Source organism: Peromyscus eremicus, chromosome 14 (assembly GCF_949786415.1).
Source record: "Peromyscus eremicus chromosome 14, PerEre_H2_v1, whole genome shotgun sequence".
NCBI lineage: Eukaryota > Metazoa > Chordata > Mammalia > Rodentia > Cricetidae > Peromyscus > Peromyscus eremicus.
Window position 1 is genome coordinate 59,761,151 of NC_081430.1, and position 21,707 is coordinate 59,782,857.

The 21,707-nt window shown below is 43.6% G+C and overlaps 1 protein-coding gene and 1 non-coding gene across 8 annotated transcripts in view; both read left to right on the plus strand.

Moving 5' to 3' along the window:
• Positions 1-21,707, plus strand: part of Mark3 (microtubule affinity regulating kinase 3) — a 93,259-nt gene that overhangs the window by 66,100 nt on the left and 5,452 nt on the right. For all 7 annotated transcript variants that reach the window (XM_059279784.1, XM_059279781.1, XM_059279786.1 and 4 more), the window contains exons 13-15: positions 1,606-1,823; positions 9,748-9,851; positions 17,437-17,694. In XM_059279784.1, the coding sequence (XP_059135767.1) occupies positions 1,606-1,823; positions 9,748-9,851; positions 17,437-17,694 (580 nt within the window). The remainder of the gene's footprint in view (positions 1-1,605; positions 1,824-9,747; positions 9,852-17,436; positions 17,695-21,707) is intronic.
• LOC131924819 (U1 spliceosomal RNA) lies at positions 943-1,099 on the plus strand. The gene has a single exon (XR_009383077.1). It is a non-coding gene; the product is annotated as a U1 spliceosomal RNA (small nuclear RNA).

Here is a 21,707-nt window from a genome sequence, read left to right on the forward strand (position 1 = left end):
GTTACAGACAGTTGTGAGCTACCATGTGTTTGCTAGCAATTGGACCCAGGTCCTCTAGAAGAGCAGCCAGTGCTCTTAACCTCTAAACTATCTCTCCAGCCCCTAGTCAAGGGAGTTATTTAAACAGAATAACTTAGGAACTGGAGAGATGGCTTAGAGATGGCTTGTTTCAAGCACTTGTTGCTCTTCCCGGGACAAGAAGTCAATCCCCAATCACTTGAATATTGGCTCACAACCATCCATATCTCCAGTTGCAGAGGATCCGACTGACACCTTCTGACCTCCATGGGTCATACATGTAAACACATAAATAAGTCTTTGAAAAAAAAAAAGAAAATACTCCAGACCAGCAAAGGAAGAATACATTGGGCCAGCAAGATGACTCAGTGGGTAAAGTTGCTTGCCACCAAATCAGGCAACCTGAGTTAAATACCCAGGACTGACATAGTCTAACCTCCATGTATGAATGTGTGTGTCCTCACAAATAAATGTAATTTTAAAAGTTCAAAACAAAAACTTCAGCAGTGGGCATTGGTGCTTACGCCTTTAATCGCAGCACTTGGGAGGCAGAGGCAGGCAGATCTCTGTGAGTTCAAGGACAGTGAAGGCTACACAGAGAAACCCTGTCTTGGAAAACTAGAGAGAGAGGTCGTTAGTGAGCATTGTGTCTGATAATTACAGTAGCTCTGTGTCCATTTCCAGTTGTTTGAACTCCAGATCTCCTGTGGGGCCTCTGGGTGGGTGACTTAGGAGACCAGTTAATCATCTGCTATGATCCTCTTCAGATGTGCTCTCCTAGAACATGGCTATAACCATTTCTTCCCTAGTTGGCACTTCCTAAAAGAGCATGTTTTCCTCTGCTTTATTGTTTTCCCTTATGTATTCATTTTCTCCCTTAATTCTAATATTGGTGTTTTTTTTAAAAGACACAAGATAAATTTCCAAAAGAAATGGCATGTGATGATCACGAAGGTGGTTTTCCCAGGGCGAGGCTTATCCATTGCACTCCGGATGTGCTGACCCCTGCAATTTCCTCAAATGCGGGAAACTCGACTGCATAATTTGTGGTAGTGGGGGACTGCGTTCACGCTCTCCCCTATAAAATAAAAAAAAAAGAAAGAAAAAAAAAGAAATGGCATGTGAAATCTGTGCTGTCTTATTCTGACAAAATGAGAACATGTCATACTAAAGGATATAATTCAATTTACAGAATAGTTTGTTCTGCATGATGATGCCTTTGCATCCAGTGAATTTGATTAATGAGCTTAGTAGAATCTTTGCATAATAATCAAATGGAAAACATCTTAGAAAATTTTACTAGTTTACACTTAGGTGTGAATAGAAATTTAAATTGTCTTACAAAATGTGAATTTTCACAGAATCAATATGAAACTGCATTCTGTCTTTTTTTTTTTTTTGGTTTTTACGAGGCAGGGTTTCTCTGTGTAGCTTTGCACCTTTCCTGGATCTCGCTCAGTAGACCAGGCTGTCCTCAAACTCACAGAGATCCGCCTGGCTCTGCCTCCCAAGTGCTGGGATTAAAGGTGTGCGCCACCACCGCCCGGCCTGCATTCTGTCTTTTAAAGAGTGAACTCTTTGTTGTAGCTGGACCAGCTATTCCTTCAGTTGTGGCATATCCAAAGAGGAGTCAGACCAGCACTGCGGATAGTGACCTCAAAGAAGATGGCATTCCCTCCCGGAAGTCCAGCGGCGCTGCTGCAGGCGGAAAGGGGATCGCCCCTGCCAGTCCCATGCTTGGGAATGCAAGCAATCCCAATAAAGCGGATATTCCTGAGCGCAAGAAAAGCCCTGCTGTCCCCAGTGTAAGTACTGTTGGGTAGGACAGCAGCCCTCGGTGTTGGGGCTTGAACTGGCTAGTCTTTGCATCATCCATTTCACTCTCTGTTCTCTGCCTTTGATGTCCTTCTTCCAGGCTTCCATACCCGCTTCCCGCATTGTAGCTGTTTCTTTGGCTAAGTCTTGTTTTTTTCTAGTTCATTTCTGCTGCTCTAACAGAACATCTGAGACATATTTATAAGGAACAGAAATGTGTCCTTAGTTCTGGACACTGGGAATCTAAGATCAAGGATCTAAGTAGGCTCGCTGTCTAGTGGGGGATATTGTCTTTGCTGCTCCAGAGGTGAGGATGTGGGAGCATCACCTGGTAGAAGGGGTGGGTTTGTCCCTCCCTCCCTTTTATAATGCACTAATGACCTAGAAGCCCCAGTTCTTAGCGCTGTTGCACTGGAGCCCATTTACCCAGAGCTTCATAGCACATTCTCCACACTAGTAAGTGCTCAGGTCCTGGGTGTCAGAGACAATGTAAGTTGTGTCACAGAAAACGTGGCTGTGCAGAAGCTGGTATGCACAGTACCAGCAAGTCAACTGTTGTGTCGAGAGTGTGTTCACTGAGGCCTTTCTGAGTAGTACCAAAGACTGGACTACCAAGGTGACGAAAATGAAGGAAAGTTACATAACTGGTACGCTAAGATTATACAGCTCTGCATCCTTAACCTTACTACAGTCCCTCAGTAAGTAGTTCCTGTTCATTAGATTAAGTTGAATTCACCTGGTTTCAGTTACCTTTTTCCATGAATAGAAATGGTTCTGTCTGACATAACATGGTAATTATTATTAGTGCTTATAGAAGTAATTTTGGACAGAATTTGCACAACAATGAACAGTCTTGAGGTTATCTTATCAGTATGATTTCCTGTCAAAAATTGACAGAAGTGCAGCCCTTTTACACATAGAAAGCCCAGAAAGGAACCCTTCATTATGTTCTGGGGTCAGAAGTTCACAAGGAAATCCAAAGGGTTTTGTCCATTTCATTCTCTGGCATTGTACCTAATCAGAATAAAACATTTAACATACTTATATTTTAGCTTCCAAATGCCTTATAAAGTGAGGTTGTAGCATTGTACTTTAGTTTCTATCTCTTGCTTTTTTTTGGAAGGGGATGGTTCAAGACAGGGTTTCTCTGTGTAGCCCTGGCTGTCTTAGAGCTTCCTCTGTAGTCCAGGCTGGCCTTGAACTCAGAGATCTGCCTGCCTCTGCCTCCTGAGAGTATGGGCCACCACTACCTGGCTCAGTCTCTTGCATTTTAAATTCAGTCTCACTTTTGTGACAGTAGAATGTACTTTCTTTACCATCTTTGTGACATTTCACCCTATTCCTCTTATCTGCATGTTGAAAGTGTATCCTGAGTGTTCTCAACTGTCAGTATTTACCTAAAGAATAATAAATAACAGCAATATTATATAGTCTTGTTACTATAGCGGAATTCTGAGGCAATTAACCTAAAAAGAGAAAAGATATATTTTAGTTCAGGGCTAGTTCCAGTCCAAGGTGGGTTAGGCTTATGGCTCATATAGGCTTATGGCTGTGAAGAACAAGGTAGGAAGCACAGAGTCTCAACACACTTTTATGGACATGCCCTGGTGACTTTAGAACCTCTGAAGCAGGAATCTAAAGTGTTATTTGTGTTCTAACAAATAAAGCTTGCCTGGAGATCAGAGAAACAAACGAGCAGCCACTAGTGACTTCTTACGTCTCTGAATCCCCGGACCAAAAGGGGCCAAGATCCTGTCTCCACTTCCCGACTGCTGGGATTAAAGACATGAGCCTTCCAAGTGCTGCGATCAAAGGCATGAGCCACCATTCATACAAATAAAAATAAATCTTTTTTGCCCATTGTCATGGTGCACACACTTTTCATCCCAGCACTCAGGAGGCAGAGGCAGGCAGATTTCTGAGTTTGAGGCCAGACTAATATACAGAGTGAGTTCCAGGACAGCCAGGGCTACACAGAGAAACCCTTTCTCAAAAAACAAGAGGGGAAAATCATTTTAATTTTCATTTATTTATTATTTATTACTTACTCGCTCTGTAAACTAGGCTAGCCTCAAACTCAGAGATCTGCCTTCCTCCCAGGTCCTGAGATTAAAGGCTTATGCCACTACACCCAGCCATGATTATAATTTTATATTAGATTTTGAAAGCAGGAAGTTTGAATCTTGCAGGCTTGTTCCTAGGTCCCCATCCACTCCACAGGTTCACTCAATTCATTTGAGGCTGATTTACCATATAATCCCTGGGAAATTTATTTTGTTTCGTGGTGCTAGGCGTGATGACAGATGCCTTTAATCCTAGCACAAGGGAGGCAGAGGCAGGTGGATCTTGAGAGTTGGAGACCAGCCTGGTCTACAGAGTGAGTTCCAGGTGAGCAAAGGCTGCACAAGGAAACCATGTCTCAGAACAAACAAAGTTCTCTTTTTATAGAGATAAATATAAAATAAATCTTAGCCAGTCATGGTAGCATATGCCATTAGTCCGAGCACTAGGGAAGCAGAGGCAGGTGGATCTCTGTGAGTTCTAAGGCAGCCTTGTCTACAAAGTGAATTCCAGAACAGCCAAGGTTGTTACACACAGAAACCCTGTCTTGAAAAATCAAAAAATAAAATAAAAAGTAAAAGTTCAAAATAATTTTTTTTAATGCTGCGGTGATGGAGATGAAGCTCTGGTGGTAGATTGTTTGCAGAGCGTGGAAGAGGCCTTGAGTTCAGTCTTTAGCACCACATAAACTGGGTGTGGGGGTGAATCAAAGTACTTAGGAGGTAGAGCCAGGAACATCAGGAGTTCAAGGTGGAAGGGACTAGAGAAATGGATCGGTAAATTAAGCATGTTGGCTGCTCTTGCAGAGGACCACAGTTTGGTTTCCAGCACACACATCAGGTGGATTATAACTGTCTGTAACTAGTTGCAAGTGTATCTTGCCTCTGATATCTGCACTTTTACTCACATGTAGACACATAACTAAATATAAAATAAATTGGCACTGGAGAGATGGCTCAGAGGTTAAGAGCACTTGTTACTCTTCTAGAAGACCTGAGTTCAATTCCCAGCACCCAGATGGTGGCTCACAGCTGCTTGTAACTCCAGTTCCTGGGGATCCAACACCCTCTCTGATCATCCCAGTATACACATGGTGCACAGGCATACATATAGCCAAAGCAGTCATATGCATAAAATAAAAGCAAACCTCAAAGAATAAAAGAAAAAAATTCTGGCTGGTGAGATGATCCTGAAGGTAGAGATCATTTCCCTAGTATACCTGATGGCCCATGATGGAAGCAGAACACTGACTGACATGTTATCATCCAACATCCATATGTACACCACAGCATGCATGCACCTATGCTATACACATCACACACAAAAATAATACAGAATGGGGCTGGAGAAATGGCTCAGTGGTTAAGAGCACTGGCTGCTCTTCCAGAGGACCCAGGTTCAATTCTCAGCACTCACATGGCAGGTCACAACTGTCTGTAACTCCAGTTCCAGGGCATCTGACACCTTCACACCAATGCACACAAAGTAAAGTTAAATAAATTATTAAAATAATAATAATAATAATAATACAGAATTGTAATTAAAAATATTCTCTGAGTGAGCTCAATTCTTAAAACAATTTCCTAATGTGTGCCACAACCTTGGTTTCAATGTTTAGCACTACAAAAGTTAGTAAATAAAGATGTTACATGATAAAAATCTTTCATTGTAACTTTTATTCCTTTGTTGGGGGTTTTTTGTTTTTTATTTACAAGATTAAATTAACATTGAATCTACATAACAAATAATTAGCCATTTTAAGTGTGCAGCTGGCGTGTACATGGTTAAGAACTTTTTTTTTTTTTTTAATTTGTTTGGTTTCACTAGATTTGTTTTTTGGTTGGTTGGTTTGAAGCATGGTGTCTGTGCCTTAGGCTGACCTCAGCCTCAGCCTCCTACGTGCTGCAATTACAGGCATGAGCCACTGCCCAACTTTGTTGGAGAACTTTTCAGCACCACAGAATAGCCTGTAACTGTGATCACTTGTCATTTTCTGGCTCCTCAGCTGCCTTTTTTGATGACTCCACATAAATGGAGTCAAATACATATATATACACCATTGTGTTTGATTTCTTGAATTCAGGGTAATATTTTGAGAGTTCAAGTTGTGGCATATTTTAACACTTCATTCCTTTTTAGAGCTTGAGTGTTAGACTACAATTCACTTGATCATTTATTGATAGACATTTAGATTATTTCTACCTTTTAGACATAAAGAATAGCATTGTAGGGCTGGAGAGATGGCTCAGAGGTTAAGAGCACCAACTGCTCTTCCAGAGGTCCTGAGTTCAATTCCCAGCAACCACATGGTGGCTCACAACCATCTGTAATGAGATCTGGTGCCCTCTTCTGTATACATAATAAATAAATAAATCTTTAAAAAAAAAAAAAAGAAAGAAAAGAAAAGAATAGCATTGTAAACATTTGTATAAAATGTCTATGTGGCCTGAAGGTGGTGGCATAGGCTTTTAATCTCAGCACTCAGAGACAGAGGCAGGCTTATCTTCGAGGCCAGCCTGGTCAACAAAGTGAGTTCCAGGATAGCCAGGGCTGTTAGACAACTCTGTGTTGACTACAATTTTCTATTCTGTGTGTGTGTGTGTGTGTGTGTGTGTGTGTGTGTGTGTGTGTGTGTGTGTGTACGTGTACTTGTCTGTGCAAAGGAGTATGAAAGACAAAGGTTAACAGTGGAAATGTTTTGGTCAATTGCTTTCTACCTTTTGGGTGTGCTCTACCCCACTCTTTGCGTCTGTAGCCTCCGCCATAAGTTTTAACCATCTTAGTCTTTAAGAGGGGGTCTCTGAACTTGAAGCTTGTTGATTAGGTCAGATTGGCTGCCAGTAATTTTCCTATCTCTGCCTCCCCGCCCTGGGATACGTACATACAATACATACTACTGACTGTTGCTTTGTTTTGTTTCCTTTTTTAAGAAGGGTTTCTCTGTGTGGCTCTGGCTGGCTTTTTTTAAATGTGTGTTCTGAACTCAGTTTATCCTCTTAAACTTTATACATTACTCGGGAGTGGTGCCTATGCCATAGGCACACGTGGAAGTCAGGGGACAGGTCTCTCTGTGTAGCTCTGGCTGTCCTGGAATTCACTTTATAAACCAGGCAGGCCTCAAACACAAAGATCTGACTGCTTCTGCCTTCCAAGTGCTGGGACTAGAGGCATGCACCACCACTGCTTGGCTGGTTTATTTCATTTTAACAACTCTGAGGTTGTCACAGAGGGAAGTTAGGTTAGAAACTCAAGCAGATGCTGGTGACTGCTTTCCCAAGGTTGGTACCACCCACCATGAGCCAAGCCCTCCCATATCAGTCAAGAGAATGACCCCACAGACTTGCTGTAGGATGTCTCTCTGATAGAAGTGATGCCTCATTCCCAGGGTTGGAACTGCCCATCATGAGCCAAACCCTCCCATGTCAATCAAGACAGTGACCACACAGACTTCTTATAGGACTGTCTCTCTGATGGAAGTTCTTCCACCCAGCTTACTCTAGCTTGTATCAGGGTTACAAAACAGCCCACATGGGAATTGAACTCAGGTCCTTAGACTCTATGCAGCAAGCAACTTTACCCACTGAGCCATTGTATCCATTCATTTCCTTGTTTGTTTAATTACATTTTATTCATTTGTGGGTGGAAGACATCCCAGAGTATGCCTGTGGAGGTCAAGGAACAACTTTATATAAAGTTGTTAATCTCTTTCTACGTGTGAGTCCAAGAGATGGAACATGATGGGGTCTCACTTTATAGCCCAGGGTGGCCTTGAACTCAGAATAATTCTCCTGCCTCAACCTCAAGAATTTTGGAATCTGCTGAGCAGTAGCTTTGCATGCCTTTAATCCCAGCAGGCAGATCTCTGAGTTTGAGGCCAGCCTGGTCTGCAAATGGAGTTCCAGGACTGTCAGGGCTACACAGAGAAACCTTGTCTCAAAAAACAACAAAAAAACCTTTTTATTATATTTATGTTGTGTGTGTATCTGTATGCATACACTCTTGCATGCATGTGCAAGGGAGTTGCTTCTTGTTTTCTACTGTGTGTATTCTAGGAGTCAAACTCAAGTGGACAGTCTGGGGAGCAAACAGCACCAACTGAACCTGAGCTGTCTTGCTGGCCCTTGTGTTAATATTCTGATTCTGGGGCTGGCAAGATGGCTCAGAGGTTAAGAGCACTGACTGCTCTTCCAGAGGTTCTGAGTTCAATTCCCAGCAACCACATGGTGGCTCACAACCATCTGTAATGAGATCTGGCGCCCTCTTCTGGTGTTCTGCACTGTATACATAATAAATAAATCTTTAAAAAAAAAAAAAAAAAAAAAAATTCTGATTCTGCCCCTTGGCGCCACCCTATGCCCTTAAAGGAAAACTCCGCCCATTTCTCCCCTCTCCCCTCCCCCCTCTCCCTTCTTCCCCTTCCTCCCACGGAGGTGTGCGTACCCTCTCCCCCCCTCTTTCTCTTTTCCCCCCACTAAATAAACCACTGAGCGCTGTCTGCATGGCTTCTTTGTCTCTCACCCGCCACAGGACACCTTGGCTATCTACCTGCCAGAGCCTTCTTTATACAGTTCGTAACACCTTGGGTTGCCCATTTTTACTTTGTCATTCTGAGATGATGTTGTAAGAGTTGTTGCCATATATTCCGAACACTAGACACTGATCAGACATAAGACTTGCAAGCCTTTCCTGTCCTTGTGCGTTCCTTCACTCTTCGCAACATCCTTGGTACTTTTTCTTTTTAGTGTGTATGACTGTTTTTGTCTGCCTCTGTGCTCGTGTGCCACATGCATTCATGGTGCCTGAAGAGCATCAGATCCCTGGAATGGAGTTGCAGACAGTTGAGAGCCACCATGCAGATGCTGGGAATTGAACTCAGGTCCTTTGGAAAAGCAGCCAGCGGATGTGCTTAATCGCTGAGCCATCTCTCCAGTTCATCCTTTGTATTTTTATTAGTTTTTTATATTCTTGTTCATACTTGTGCTAACTTTGTCTGCTAGTGTGTTGTCAAATTCCAACCTCATGGAAATGTGTTCTAATTTTATTTGCATGTATATTATTATATATTTCTGCATATATATTAGCCTTATCCTTAAAATACTGCATTAATTTTTTTTTTCTATCTTTTCAAGCAAGGGCTTACTATGTAATCCAGACTGGCCTCAAACATCAGTTCCTGCCTCAGCCTCCCTAACGTTGGGATTAGACGTTTTTTAGAAGGGACTGGAGCAATGGCTCAGTAATTAAGAGTGCTTTCTATTCTTGCAGAAGACCAGAGTTCAGTTCCCAGTACCCACATTTGGCAGCTCTCGTATAACTCAAGCTTCAGGAGATCCATTGTCCTCTTCTGGCACAGAAGTGCGCGCGCGCACACCATTGTACAAACATAGACACATATGTTGTTTTTATTTGTTTGTTTATGAATGATTGTGTAGGTCTAGGGAGATGATTTAATGGGTAAAATGCTTGCTGCTCAAGTGTGAGTACCAGTGTTCAGAACCCCAAGCACCCAAATAAAGCCAGATGGTTATGGCCGCCTGCCTATGATCTCAGTATGCTAAAGGCAGAGAGAGAGAGGGGGAGGTAGAGAGAGAGAGAGAGAGGCTGTCCCTTTGACCAGCTGGCTAAGTAGTGTAACCTCAGTCTGAGAGCTCGATGAGTTCAGGGAGGATACTCAGTAGAGAGTGATCCAGAGAGTTAGCAGATATTAACCTCCAACCTTCAGGCACATGCACACCCCCAAACACATAGACAACAGCCCTCTTCCAATTTTTTGTTTGCATAAACAAATTTTTTTTATTCCTGTTGAATTGTGCTTACCAACTAGTGTAAGATAAGTACGCCCTCTTCTTGCAGAGTAATGCAGCATCTGGTGGAATGACACGACGGAACACCTACGTGTGCAGTGAGAGATCTGCCACGGACAGACACTCAGTCATTCAGAACGGCAAAGAAAACAGGTAGGAGGTTTTTAACCTAGAAAATGTTTTCTCCCAAAAGAAGTGGTAGTATGTTACTTCTCACTTTTATAATCAAAATTCAAATGGTTATTGGTTATTCTTTAAAGGTAAGTAAACTTTAAATGCTAATTTTTAGCAAAATATTGGGATTCCAGATTCTTCTCTTTGTCCAGACCACCTATCCCTATGGTTGGCTATGTGTGACAAGGAAGAGTTGAGGTTGAACCAGTGAGGTTTCTTCTGGAAGATTCTTAGCATGCCATGGTTTTTGAAAATGGTGAGTAGGGAATGGAAGAGATTTTGTGTATGTTCATCTTTGGAACAGGGTCTCAGTTGTGGTTTAGGTACAGTGCCATAATAATGTGCATGGTTCCATTTGTAGCTCTACGATAACAATAATAATAACTTAAGCTGGGTGGTGCTGGTACAGGTCTTTAATTCCTAGCCCTCTGGAGGCAGAGGCAGGCGCATCTCCAGGTTCAAGGCCATTCTTGCCACCAGGTGCGGATGGCCAGTAGTAATGTAGTCTCCCCCTCAGAGAAATGCTCCTGAGACTATAGGAACATGGAGAGTCCATCTTCTGCATGGCTTGAAACACTAATAAGGTCATGTGTCTGTAAGTAAATCATATCAGAGTTATGAAATAAGAAAGTGAGGGCTGGAGAGATGGTTCTGTGATAAAGAGCACTGTCTGCTCTTCCAGAGGACCCATGTTTGATTCCCAGCACCCACATGGGACTCAACAACCATCTGGAACTCCAGTCCTAGACGTCTGATTTTCTCTTCTGACTTCCACAGGCATTAGGCAGGCAAAACAACCATACATATATCAAAGTACAGCCTCTGGTTATCTTCTGAAACTCAGGAAATCTCCTAAATGTGAACTCCTGTACAACAACAAAAAAGGATCTGGGCACTGGTGGCGCATGCCTTTAATTCCAGCACTAGGGAGGCAGAGACAGGCTCATGGATCTCTGAGATCCAAGCCAGCCTGGTCTACAGATCAAGCAAGTTTCAGAGGGCTACATACCCAGAAAAACCCTGTTTCAGAACAAAAGAAAGAAAGAAAATGGGATTAGGTTGATCTAGAAACCATGAAGTACTATTGATTTGCGGAGGAAGGGAAAAGAAATCTAGTTGGTGGGATTTAGTTAAATGCATATTCTGTATAAAATAAACCAAATTCTGAGTGAGGAGATACAAATCAGAGTAAGTCTCAGAGAACTCCAAGATGAATTCAAGTTACCTTTTGCTGTCCTCTGACTGAGTCTTGACCACTGTCTGGTCATATTTAGTGTGCACGCTCGCCAGAAAAGGACCTTGGCTCTCTTGGAGCTACAGTTATAGATGAGCTGCCCACTGTGTGTGCAAGTGTGACCCTGAGGTTCAGTCAACAGTAGAACAGTGAGAAGCACTGAGTTAGGGTGATGGTAGTCACCCTTTTTTTACTTAAGGCTTGAAGCTCCTGATCTTCCCTGCCTCCACCCTCAAGTACTGGTATTACAGATGTGTGGACCACCACACGTGTCTTGTGACATTAATTTGTTTTATTGAATTGGTTTCTGGTTTTTTTGTTTTTTTTTTTTCTTTAAAGTTTTTCAAGACAGGGTTTCTCTGTAGTTTTGGTGCCTGTCCTGGATCTCGCTTTGTAGCCCAGACTGGCTTCAAACTCACAGAGATCTGCCTGGCTCTGCCTCCCGAGTGCTGGGATTAAAGGTGTGTGCCACCTCCACCCGGCAGAATATGGTATTTTTAAAAATTCACTGATAAGGGTCTGGAGAGATGGCTCAGAAGAGCACTGGCTGCTCTTCCAGAGGACCAGGGTTCAAATCCCAGCACCCACATAGCAGCTCACAACTGTCTGTTAACTACAGTTCCAGGGGATCTGATGCCGTTACACAGACATACACTCAAGCAAAACACCAATGCACATAAAATAAAAATTATTTAAAAAAAATTCACAACCAGGTGGTGGTGGTGCAAAACAAAACAAAAAAAGCCATATTCTGACATTTTTTGATTCCTAGTCCTTTGTGGGGTTTTTTGTTTTTGTGCATAGGTAGGTGCTTGTTTTGTTTGTAGTTTTGTTGTTGGTTCTTTTTTGAACTAGGTCTCAGAACCTGGAAGTCATTACGTAAGTAGCTGTCCTTTGCCCCCAGAATACTGAGATCAAGTAACTTGATGAAAGCAGCTTTAAGGGAGACAGGGTTATTTGGATCATAAAGCCAGGTTCCAGTTCATCCCTGCAGGGCTGGCAAGGCAGAGCTTCAACAGTGGTCACATCCACAGGTAAGAGCAGAGAGGATGAATGAATGCACTCAACTCACTCTCTCTACTCATATAATTTAGGATGCAAATCCAGGGTCTCCCACATTAATTAATAGAATTAAGACAGTTTTCCACAAGCATGCCCATAGGCCTGGTCTAGACAGCCCATCATTGAGTCTTCCAAAGAGGTGGGGGAGCGCACATGTAAATGTCAGAGAACACTCAGCAGTTAGTCTTTCTCTTTCCCCCATCTAGGTGCAGGGGATGAAACTCAGGTCATCAGACCCTTATCCACTTACCCATTTGCCAGCCTTTATTCTTGATAGTACTCTGGTTTGGGTAGATTTTCTTTTAGAACAGTTCCAGTCTCAAGTTTTTCAAGGATTTCTAGATCACAAGTGACTTAGAAGGTAACAGAAAAGCCTAGAATTTCTGTTAGGGAATTTTTTCTACAGGACTCAGAAGCTATTGTTTCATGGCTCTTGTTTTTGAAAACCTTCTTAGTTGTTAAACTACTAAACGTCCCTTTGGGACTTTAAAGTATGGGAGGTGCCATTCTCTGGGCAGGGGTCCTGAACTGCGTAAACAGGAGGAAGCATGTTGAGCACAAACCCTAGTCAGACCTTGTAAAAGGGTTGAGGTGTAGAGCCCCTCTGCTCTGTATTTATGGCTGTCTGCATGTGCATACACTTACTCTCTAACACTGTTCTTCTACTTCACCAGCTCACTTTTTCTAAATCACTATTCAGTCTTTGAAAATAGTTTAAAGATGTCTTTATTTAATCCCCTCCTTTCTCTCTCTCTCTCTCTCTCTCTCTCTCTCTCTCTCTCTCTCTCTCTCTCTCTCTCTCTCTCACACACACACACACACACACACACACACACACACACACACACACACACACAGGGTTTCTCTGCATAGCCCTGGTTGTCCTGGAAGAACTCACTTTAGGCCAGAGATCCACCTGCCTCTCAAGTGATGGGATTAAAGGCATGTGCCAGCATGCCCTGCTTGTCTTTATCTTATGTAATTTCTTTGCAGTCATTCCTTTCTGTGTTCTCCTGAAGATATCCTCTTTTAGGGGGTTGTTGTTGGTTTTAAAAAGTAAGCGGCACTGGTTACTGTGCGAGGAAAGGTCAGAGGCATGTGTGGAGGAGGGGGAGGGAGCAAAAGAGAGGGGAGGAGTCTGTGTCCGGCTTTGTAAGGATGCCCCTGCACATGCGCAGGTGGGCTTATGGAGCTACGCCATGAATGCACTGATTGCATAACCTCGCTGTGCACACTTGCACAGTCATGCAGCACGCTGATGACGTAAAACCCCTTACTTAGCTACTGAACTGCACATGTGCGGTCATATAGCTGGAGTGAGGGCAGAATCTTAACATTCCAGTCTTTTTGCCTACTATAAAAAGGCGGGTGAATAGGAATAGGGGCATCGCTTCTCCCGAAAAACTGCTTCCAGCTGACTTGGTGGGAGTTGGTTGACTCTTGGGGGGTGGGAAAGGGGGCTTCTGAGGTAGACAGGCGTCCTGGGATGGTAGGCTGTTGTCTGCTGCCTTGGACCTGTCCATCATCTCTCTTGGCCTGGGACTCTGGCTATTTGTGTCTGGGACACTGAAGTATATCTGACTTGTACAGATGGATTTAAGCTGGTTTCTGGAGCTCGCTGACCTGTCCAGGTGGATTCTCTGGAGCTCGGAGAAAGTTTGAACATATTAAGAAGCAGCCATGAGAAAATTAAACTCTTGGGCTGGTGACCATTGTAGTGTTTAGTACTCTGCTTATATTGGTTAGTGTTAATGACAGGGAGGGAGGGAGGGAGGGAGGGAGGAGGAGGAGGAGAGGAGAGAGATTGGAACATGTTTTTAATTTTTACCTGAGATAAGCTTTATCAGAGATTATTTTAAGGCACCTGTTTCCTTTGTTAGTTTAGCATCCAAGAGACACAAGTGATCAATTGTTGAGAGCATTTAACAGTAATAGATGGTTATATTAAAGTCTGTTTTTGCAGAGCCCAGGCGCTTTTGGGTCTGGGGGTATAAATACGTTTTGATTGTTATGATTCCTTTACCACCTGGGTATACTTGATGGTCCTTGGACTCCAGCTCTATGGTGATCCTGTAACAATAAGCTGAGTAGTTAATTAGAAGAGGGAACTAGGAAGAGAAAAGCTTGTGTGGTGAGACCTCATTCTTCTGGAGTTGGGGACAGTGTAGTGGATCCTGATGTCCTCTGGAACTTGAGAGAGAGCAGAGCCCTGTGTGAGTCACTGTACATGAGAAACACTGCTGACCGGTCTAGAGTGAGGCACATGGAGGGAGCAAATGAAATGAAAGCTCCTACCTTAGCTGGAAAATCTTTTCCTATTAAGTACCCTAAAGTACAATTAAGTCTGGTGAGGTGGGTAAGGCTGTATTCCTACCCTGACAATAGGGAAATGAGAAGGAGAGGGGGTACCCCAAAACTCCCTCAGGATTGAGTAAGTTGCTTGGTGTCCAACAGGAAGAAAATGGATCGCCCCATGCTGCATCCTGGGTTCCCTGTGAGCCCGTGGCCAGGCCTTGGAGGTCTGCTGGAGGTCTTTGTTTGATGTCCCCATGTCATGAGGTGCATGGAGGGCAGTCAGCTGACCAGTTATCTCTCTAGGTGGCACTTTGAACAAGGCTCAATTGATGGCCCGGCAGAGCATGCACTAGCCCACATGGCCTCCTCTAGCACACATTTTAAACAGGGACCTGGAAGCCCTTATGCAGCAGCCGCTTGGATAGCGTGTGCCAGCATTTGGCAGTTCTGTTCATGGGCTTTCTCATCTCTCCCATGGTACACCTTAAATGCCACAGCTGAAACTCCCATCTGTGGGGTCAGGATCCTTGCTCTCCAGATGCTTAAGTTTAGCCCTCATGTCAGGAAGCTCTGGGAGACAAGAGATGGATTTTATTCCATGTCTTGAATTTTTTTTTTTTTTTTTTTTTTATAGTTTGCCAGTTTGAGGACAGCTTTAGGAAGACCTGCCAAGTGGCAGGCTATAAACTGATCTCTGGCTAGAGAGCCATCCGGATTATTATGATCCCAATGTGGGTCCTGATCATAAACTTATTTGCATGCATCTTAGCCTTCTTCCAGACCTGTCCGTGCTTAGTGGCCTGCCCGGTACCGGCGAACAAATCGGAGGTCGGATAGGTGAAGCCAGAGTTGGAGAGGACTCAGAAAGGGAGGGCTCAGGGCTTAGGTAAAAGTGTGGGGATGAGATAACTCTTCATTTGCGCGTTCCCCGGCAGAAGTTAGTTAATTCCCGTGAAATACCAGGGTTCAAGCAGCCGTTATGCAGCCAAATTTACTGGTATCTGGGGATATTTAAGACATTTCTTGCGCCAGGCGGTGGTGGCGCACACCTTTAATCTCAGCACTTGGGAGGCAAGTGGATCTCTGTGAGTTCGAGGCCAGCCTGGGCTACAGAGTGAGTTCCAAGACAGGCTCCAAAGCTACACAGAGAAACCCTGTCTTGAAAAACCACACACACACACACACACACACACACACACACACACACACACACACACACAAAGACATTTCTCAGAGGAGCAGTGGGACCAAGAGGAGGAAGCTTTTTATGTCCCATGACTGCAGCCAAGAGAAAAAAATTAAAATAACCAAGGGGATCCCAGACTCCCATCTCTGTGGACCGTCATAAATTAACAGCACAAGTTACCCAACCCATTGTCACGGGAGGGGCAAGGGCTGGGGGGCGTACGTATCAGAGGATCCCTGGGAGTCCAGACAGCATTCAATGCTTCGTCAAGAGAGAATGTGTCATAGTACACAGCCCGAGGACTCCCTGGTTTCTCTGTGTAGCTTTGTGCCTTTCCTGGAACTTACTCTGTAGTCCAGGCTGGCCTCGAACTCACAGAGATCTGTCTGCCTCTGCCTCCCGAGTGAAGGGATTAAAGGCGTGCACCACCACCACCAACAACCATGTGGCTAAGATAATGAACTTTTAAAACTGTTTGCAGCTGGGCAGTAGTGGCACGTGCCTTTAATCCCAGCACTTGGGAGGCAGAGGCAGGTGGATCTCAGTGAGTTCAAGGCCAGCTTGGTCTACAAAGTGAGATCCAGGGGTTAGGGATTTAGCTCAGTGGTGGAGCGCTTGCCTAGCAAGCACAAGGCCCTGGGTTCGGTCCTCAGCTCGAGAAAAGAAAAAAAAAAAAAAGAAAAAACTAAACAAAACAAAAGTGAGATCCAGGACAGCCAGGACTCTTACACAGAGAAACCCTGTCTCGGGGGTAAAAAAAGAATAAAAAAACCTGCTGTTTGCAAAAGCAGTTAAGGGCCAGCAGTTGGCCCAAATCCCCAAACAAGGTAAAGAGATTCTTAATCTCTGGAGGTCTGCAGGGGTCTGGGGAGAAGGTGTGTGCATTAGACAGCAGGCTGCTCTTTGGTCACTGTTCCATCACACTGTTGTTTCTGCCTCTGCCTGAACCCAAACCCTCTCCCAGCCTGACAGAAGTGTTCGCTTACGCAGCTAGCCCTGCCTCACTCTGTGCCACATCTACCTGTCGGCTGAGACATCAGAAGTCGATGTCCATGTCAGCCTCTGGGCACCCCAAGATGATGTTACCTCCAATAGACAGTGAAGGAGATAACTTCAAGGCTATGTAAGAAAAATGCACATTCCTTGTGAAGCTAATGTGTACCCACTGCTGCTTAATTTTGTGCTGTGGATTTTATGGTTCAAGACTTTGTTACAGTTGTCCACAAGATGTTCTTCCTCCATGTAGTTTTAGTTAAGCACATCCTGTCTCACTGTGTCTGTGTTGTCTGTGTCTGTCTGTATATATGCCTGTCTTCATGCCTTGGCATACTACAGAGGGTATAAGAAATCCCCACCCCAACTTGCTTTCAGCTTGTAGGATTTTACATTTATGCCATCTGTGTGCTTCTAGAAACTTTTTGGTTGCCTGTTCCTTTTCACATGCAAGACTTTCTTTCCTTTTGGCGCAGTTCTCTGTGTGTAAGCAGCTTGAAAGGAAAGTAGAGGGGGAAAATGTGAGTTAGCCATTCTCTACCCTACGTTAATCTTGTCCTTGAAATGTACATATACGGTGTTCCTAAACCTTTTGAGCTTTGTCTCTTGTCCTGTTCCTTTGATAGCCTTCCCACTGAGCTTACCTTTTGCCCCTAAGTCCTGTTATAAAGTATCCCTTGGATCTTGATTCACAGTGGCTGATTTACTTCACTGTATGTAAGAAATATTGTGCTTATAAATTTTCATTTGTTATGATTTTGGGAACAAAGATGTCTCTTTTTCTGCTTTCCTAGCACTATTCCAGATCAGAGAACTCCAGTTGCTTCTACCCACAGTATTAGCAGTGCGACCACCCCAGATCGGATTCGCTTCCCAAGAGGCACGGCCAGCCGTAGCACTTTCCACGGCCAACCTCGGGAGCGGAGAACCGCAACGTATAATGGCCCGCCTGCCTCACCCAGCTTGTCCCACGAAGCCACACCACTGTCCCAGACTCGAAGCCGAGGTTCCACTAATCTTTTTAGTAAATTAACTTCAAAACTCACAAGGAGGTAAGTGTCATGTGTTGCTGGTTCTGTTGAAGCAAATACAAAGAGAAAAAGTAAATGTCTTTCCTAATTGATGAAGCTGCTGCCTGAATCCTTTTCATTCTTCCCCTTAGCTCATGTGTGTCCAACTTTAGATTTGAAAGCTTTAAAGTAGAATTACAGAACTCAGCATCTTTTCACAATACTAAAAGTTGTGTAGCGCTGGGGTAGAATTATTCTTTAATTATTGTTTGTATTGCTCACACATCTGTCCACATGGCATATCTATTTCAGCTTAGCAGACACGAGGAAGAACACTCCCACTGTGATTGTGTCTAAACATGAAGCCAACATCTGTCTCTTCCATGTTGGCTTGATACCAAGTACCTGACCTACTGAGCTACCTCACCAGCCTGTAATTGACTCTGGAGCGTCATAGAAGTCCTTCTGTGTATTTGTCTCCTTTGTGCTTTCTGGTTATGTAAGACTATCATTGATTGAAAATCCCATCACGTAGGTGGGGGCTGTAGAGGTGGCGCAGTAAGAGTGCTTCCTAAACAAGCAGTGAGGACCAGCACCTACATGAAAGCCACAGACCACTGCTGTGGTGGGCAGAGACAAGACAGTCACTGAGGCTTACTTTCCACTACACTTTTTCTAGGTTCAGTAAAAACCCAGTTTTAAGAGCATTTGCTGCTCCTTTAGTTTAATCCCAGCACTCAGGAGGCAGAGACAGGCCGGTCTCTGAATGGGAGGCCAGCCTGGTCTACAGAGCAAGTTCTGGGACAGCCAGGGCTACATACACAGAGAAGCCCTGTCCTGAAAAACCAAAGAAATGAAAAACAAAATAGCATAGATTGGGGCGGGGGGCAAAAACTGGATTGTTGAGATGGCACTTGTCACACAAGCCTAACAGGCACATCATACATATGGATGTCAGACTCAGACACATAGAATGTCTTTAAAGGAAAAAGTTAACTGTCATTTGAAGGCTTATTTTGTGATAAATTAGCCAGGTAAATATTTGCAAATGTAATTTGTTGGGTTTGGGTTTTTTGTTGTTTTAGATTTTGTTTTGTTCTTGTAGATTTATTTATTTTGTGTTACGGGTATGAGTGTTTTGCTCAAATGTGTGTCTGTGCACCACCACATGCATGCCTGCTGCCCAAGGAGGACAGAAGAAGATGTCAAATTCCTGGGAACTGGAGTTCTGGACGGTTGTGAGCCATCGTGTAGGTTCTGGGAATCAAACCCAAGTCCTCTGCTAGAGCAAGTACTCTTAACCACTGAGCAATCTATGGCTCTCATTTTGGTTTTTGAGACAATATCTTTGTGTATCCCTGACCTGGAATTTGCTATGCAAACCAGTCTGGCCTCAAACTCACAGAGATCCACCTGCATCTGCCTCTGCCTCCCGAGTACTAGAGGGATTAACGTATTCAAGGTCACATCTGACTATATAGATTTTAATAATTTATTCATTTGTATTTTATGTGCATTGGTGTTTTGCCTGCATGTATGTTTGTGTGAGGGTGTCGGATCCCTGGAACAGGAGTTACAGACAGGTGTGAGCTGCTCTGTGGGTGCTAGGAATTGAACCTGGATCCTCTGGAAGAGCAGCAGTGCTCTTTACCACCAAGCCGTCTCTCCAGCCCCCCTATATAATTATTTTCTACATACATACCTATTTGTATAATATGTGAGCGCCTGTATCATACACATTTTATGAGTAGTATCTATAAGTAATCCACACATATTTCTACATGTACAGTGAGTACATGGCTATATGAATAGTCTGTTCCCTAGTCTTCTCTCCACCATATATTTCATGCCCATGGTCTGTTCTATACATGGACATGTTCCCCATTCTGCAGAGGAATGAAGACGAGGTTCAGAAAGATGAGGCACAATTTTATATCCCACACCGGAAATGTATCTGAGCCAAATCTGCCTGGCTACAGAGCCTGTGCTGCTCAGGTTCATTTTCTAATTATACTTAGTTCATGTCATAGAGTGTTTGAACAGAAATTATATTAAGGTTTCTTGTTTAAACAAAATATAGATCATCATTTTTATAATTTATAGATACGTCTAATAGTTTGGGTTTGTTTTTTTTTTTTAAGATTTAAAAAAAATTTATTATTATTGTTTGCATGTACCCCCTGCCTGCCAGAAGAGGTCATCAGATCCCATTATAGACGGTTGTGAGCCACCATATGGGTGCGGGTGAACTCAGGACCTGTGGAAGAACAGTCAGTGCTCTTAACTACCCAGCCATCTCTCCAGCCCCTAAATTTTATTTTATGTGTACGAATGTTCTGCCTGCATGTATCTCTGTGTGTGTCTGATACCCATAGAAGTCAGAAAGAAGGCATTGGACCTCCTGAAACCTGATGCAGATAGTTGTGAGCTCCCTTGTGGGTAGCAGGAGTCAAACTCTCTGCAAGAGCATTAGTGTTCTGACCACCAGGCAATCTCACCAACCACCCCACTCCTGGCTTTTTATTGTTTACTTTTTATTTGAGGCAGGATTGTTTATTTGTTTGTTTGTTTGTTTTTCTAGGCAGGGTTTCTCTATATAGCCTGGCTGTCCTAGAACTTGCTCTGTAGCCCAGGCTGGCCCTCGAACTCATAGAGATCTGCCTGCCTCTGCCTCCAAGTGCTGGGATTGTTTTTTTTTTTTTTTCTTTTTTTTATAAATCCCTGCACTCAGGAGGCAGAGACAGGCAGATCTCTGATCCCAAGACCATTCTGCAATCTGGTTTATGGAGTGAATTCCTTGACAGCCAGGGCTTCACAGGGTTTCGAAACCCTGTCTTGAAAAATGAAAAAAAAAAAAAAAAAAGTCAATAATAATAATAATAACTAAAATATAGGGGCTAGATTTTGAGCCAAGAGCATTGGCTGCTCTTCCAGAGGTCCTGAGTTCAATTTCCAGCAACCACATGCTGGCTCTTCTGGCATACAAGTGTAACATGCAGACAGAGCACTCATATACATAAATAAATAAATCTTTAAAAAACAATCCTTTACTACAGTTAATTATCTTCCTCTGGACAATAATTCTCAGGCTAAAATTGTAATGCCTGAAAGGCCATGATGTTGACACTTTGATACCATGAGGGAGGGTCAAGGTGGCTAAGTATGGCCATCCAGCCTGCAGCTTTGGAGAGCTTTAAGAACTCCACAAGCAGAATTCCCAACCCTAGAGATGGCTCAGTGGTTAAGAGTACCATAGTGATCTTGTAAACAACAGGACGGACGGACGCACGCACGCACGCGCGCGCTTAAAAATAGCCGGGCGGTGTTGGCACACTCCTTTAATCCCAGCACTCGGAAGGCAGAGCCAGGTGGATTTCTGTCAGTTCAAGGCCAGCCTGGTCTACAGAGCGAGATCCAGGACAGGCACCAAACAATGAATGAATGAATGAATGAATGAATGAATGACTAAGTAACTAAATAAATGAATAAATAAATAAAACAAGTAAATTTGCTCAACACTACAGGCAGTATAAACTCCAGCCCAGACATATGTTTCTGCACCTCAGATGTTGGGTCCACAAGATCCCAAGCATAGTACAACTCTTCACTGTGTCTTCCCTTCCCTCTACCTTATTTGGGTGTTTAAAAAAGGTTTGAGGGAAGAAAAATTAAGAAAAGTATGTATGTATTATTTAACAATAACTTTCTTTGTGAGGGGCTGAAGAGACAGCTCAATGGTTGAGCATTGACTGCTCTTTTAGAAAACCTGTGTTCCATTCCCAGCACCCACACATCTGCTGATGACTATCTACTACTCCGATTCTACAGGACCCATCTACTTCTGGCCTCCTTGGGCCTATGTAGTCTAGGCCAACACGCATACACCTACAATATATAAATAATTTTTAAAAGACCTTGTTGTTGAACTGGAGAGAAGACTCAGTGGTTAAGAGCACTGGCTGCTCTTCCAGAGGACCCAGGTTCAATTCCCAGCACCCTCATGGCCACTCACAGCTCTCTGTAATTCCAGTTCAAGGGATCCAACACTATCACAC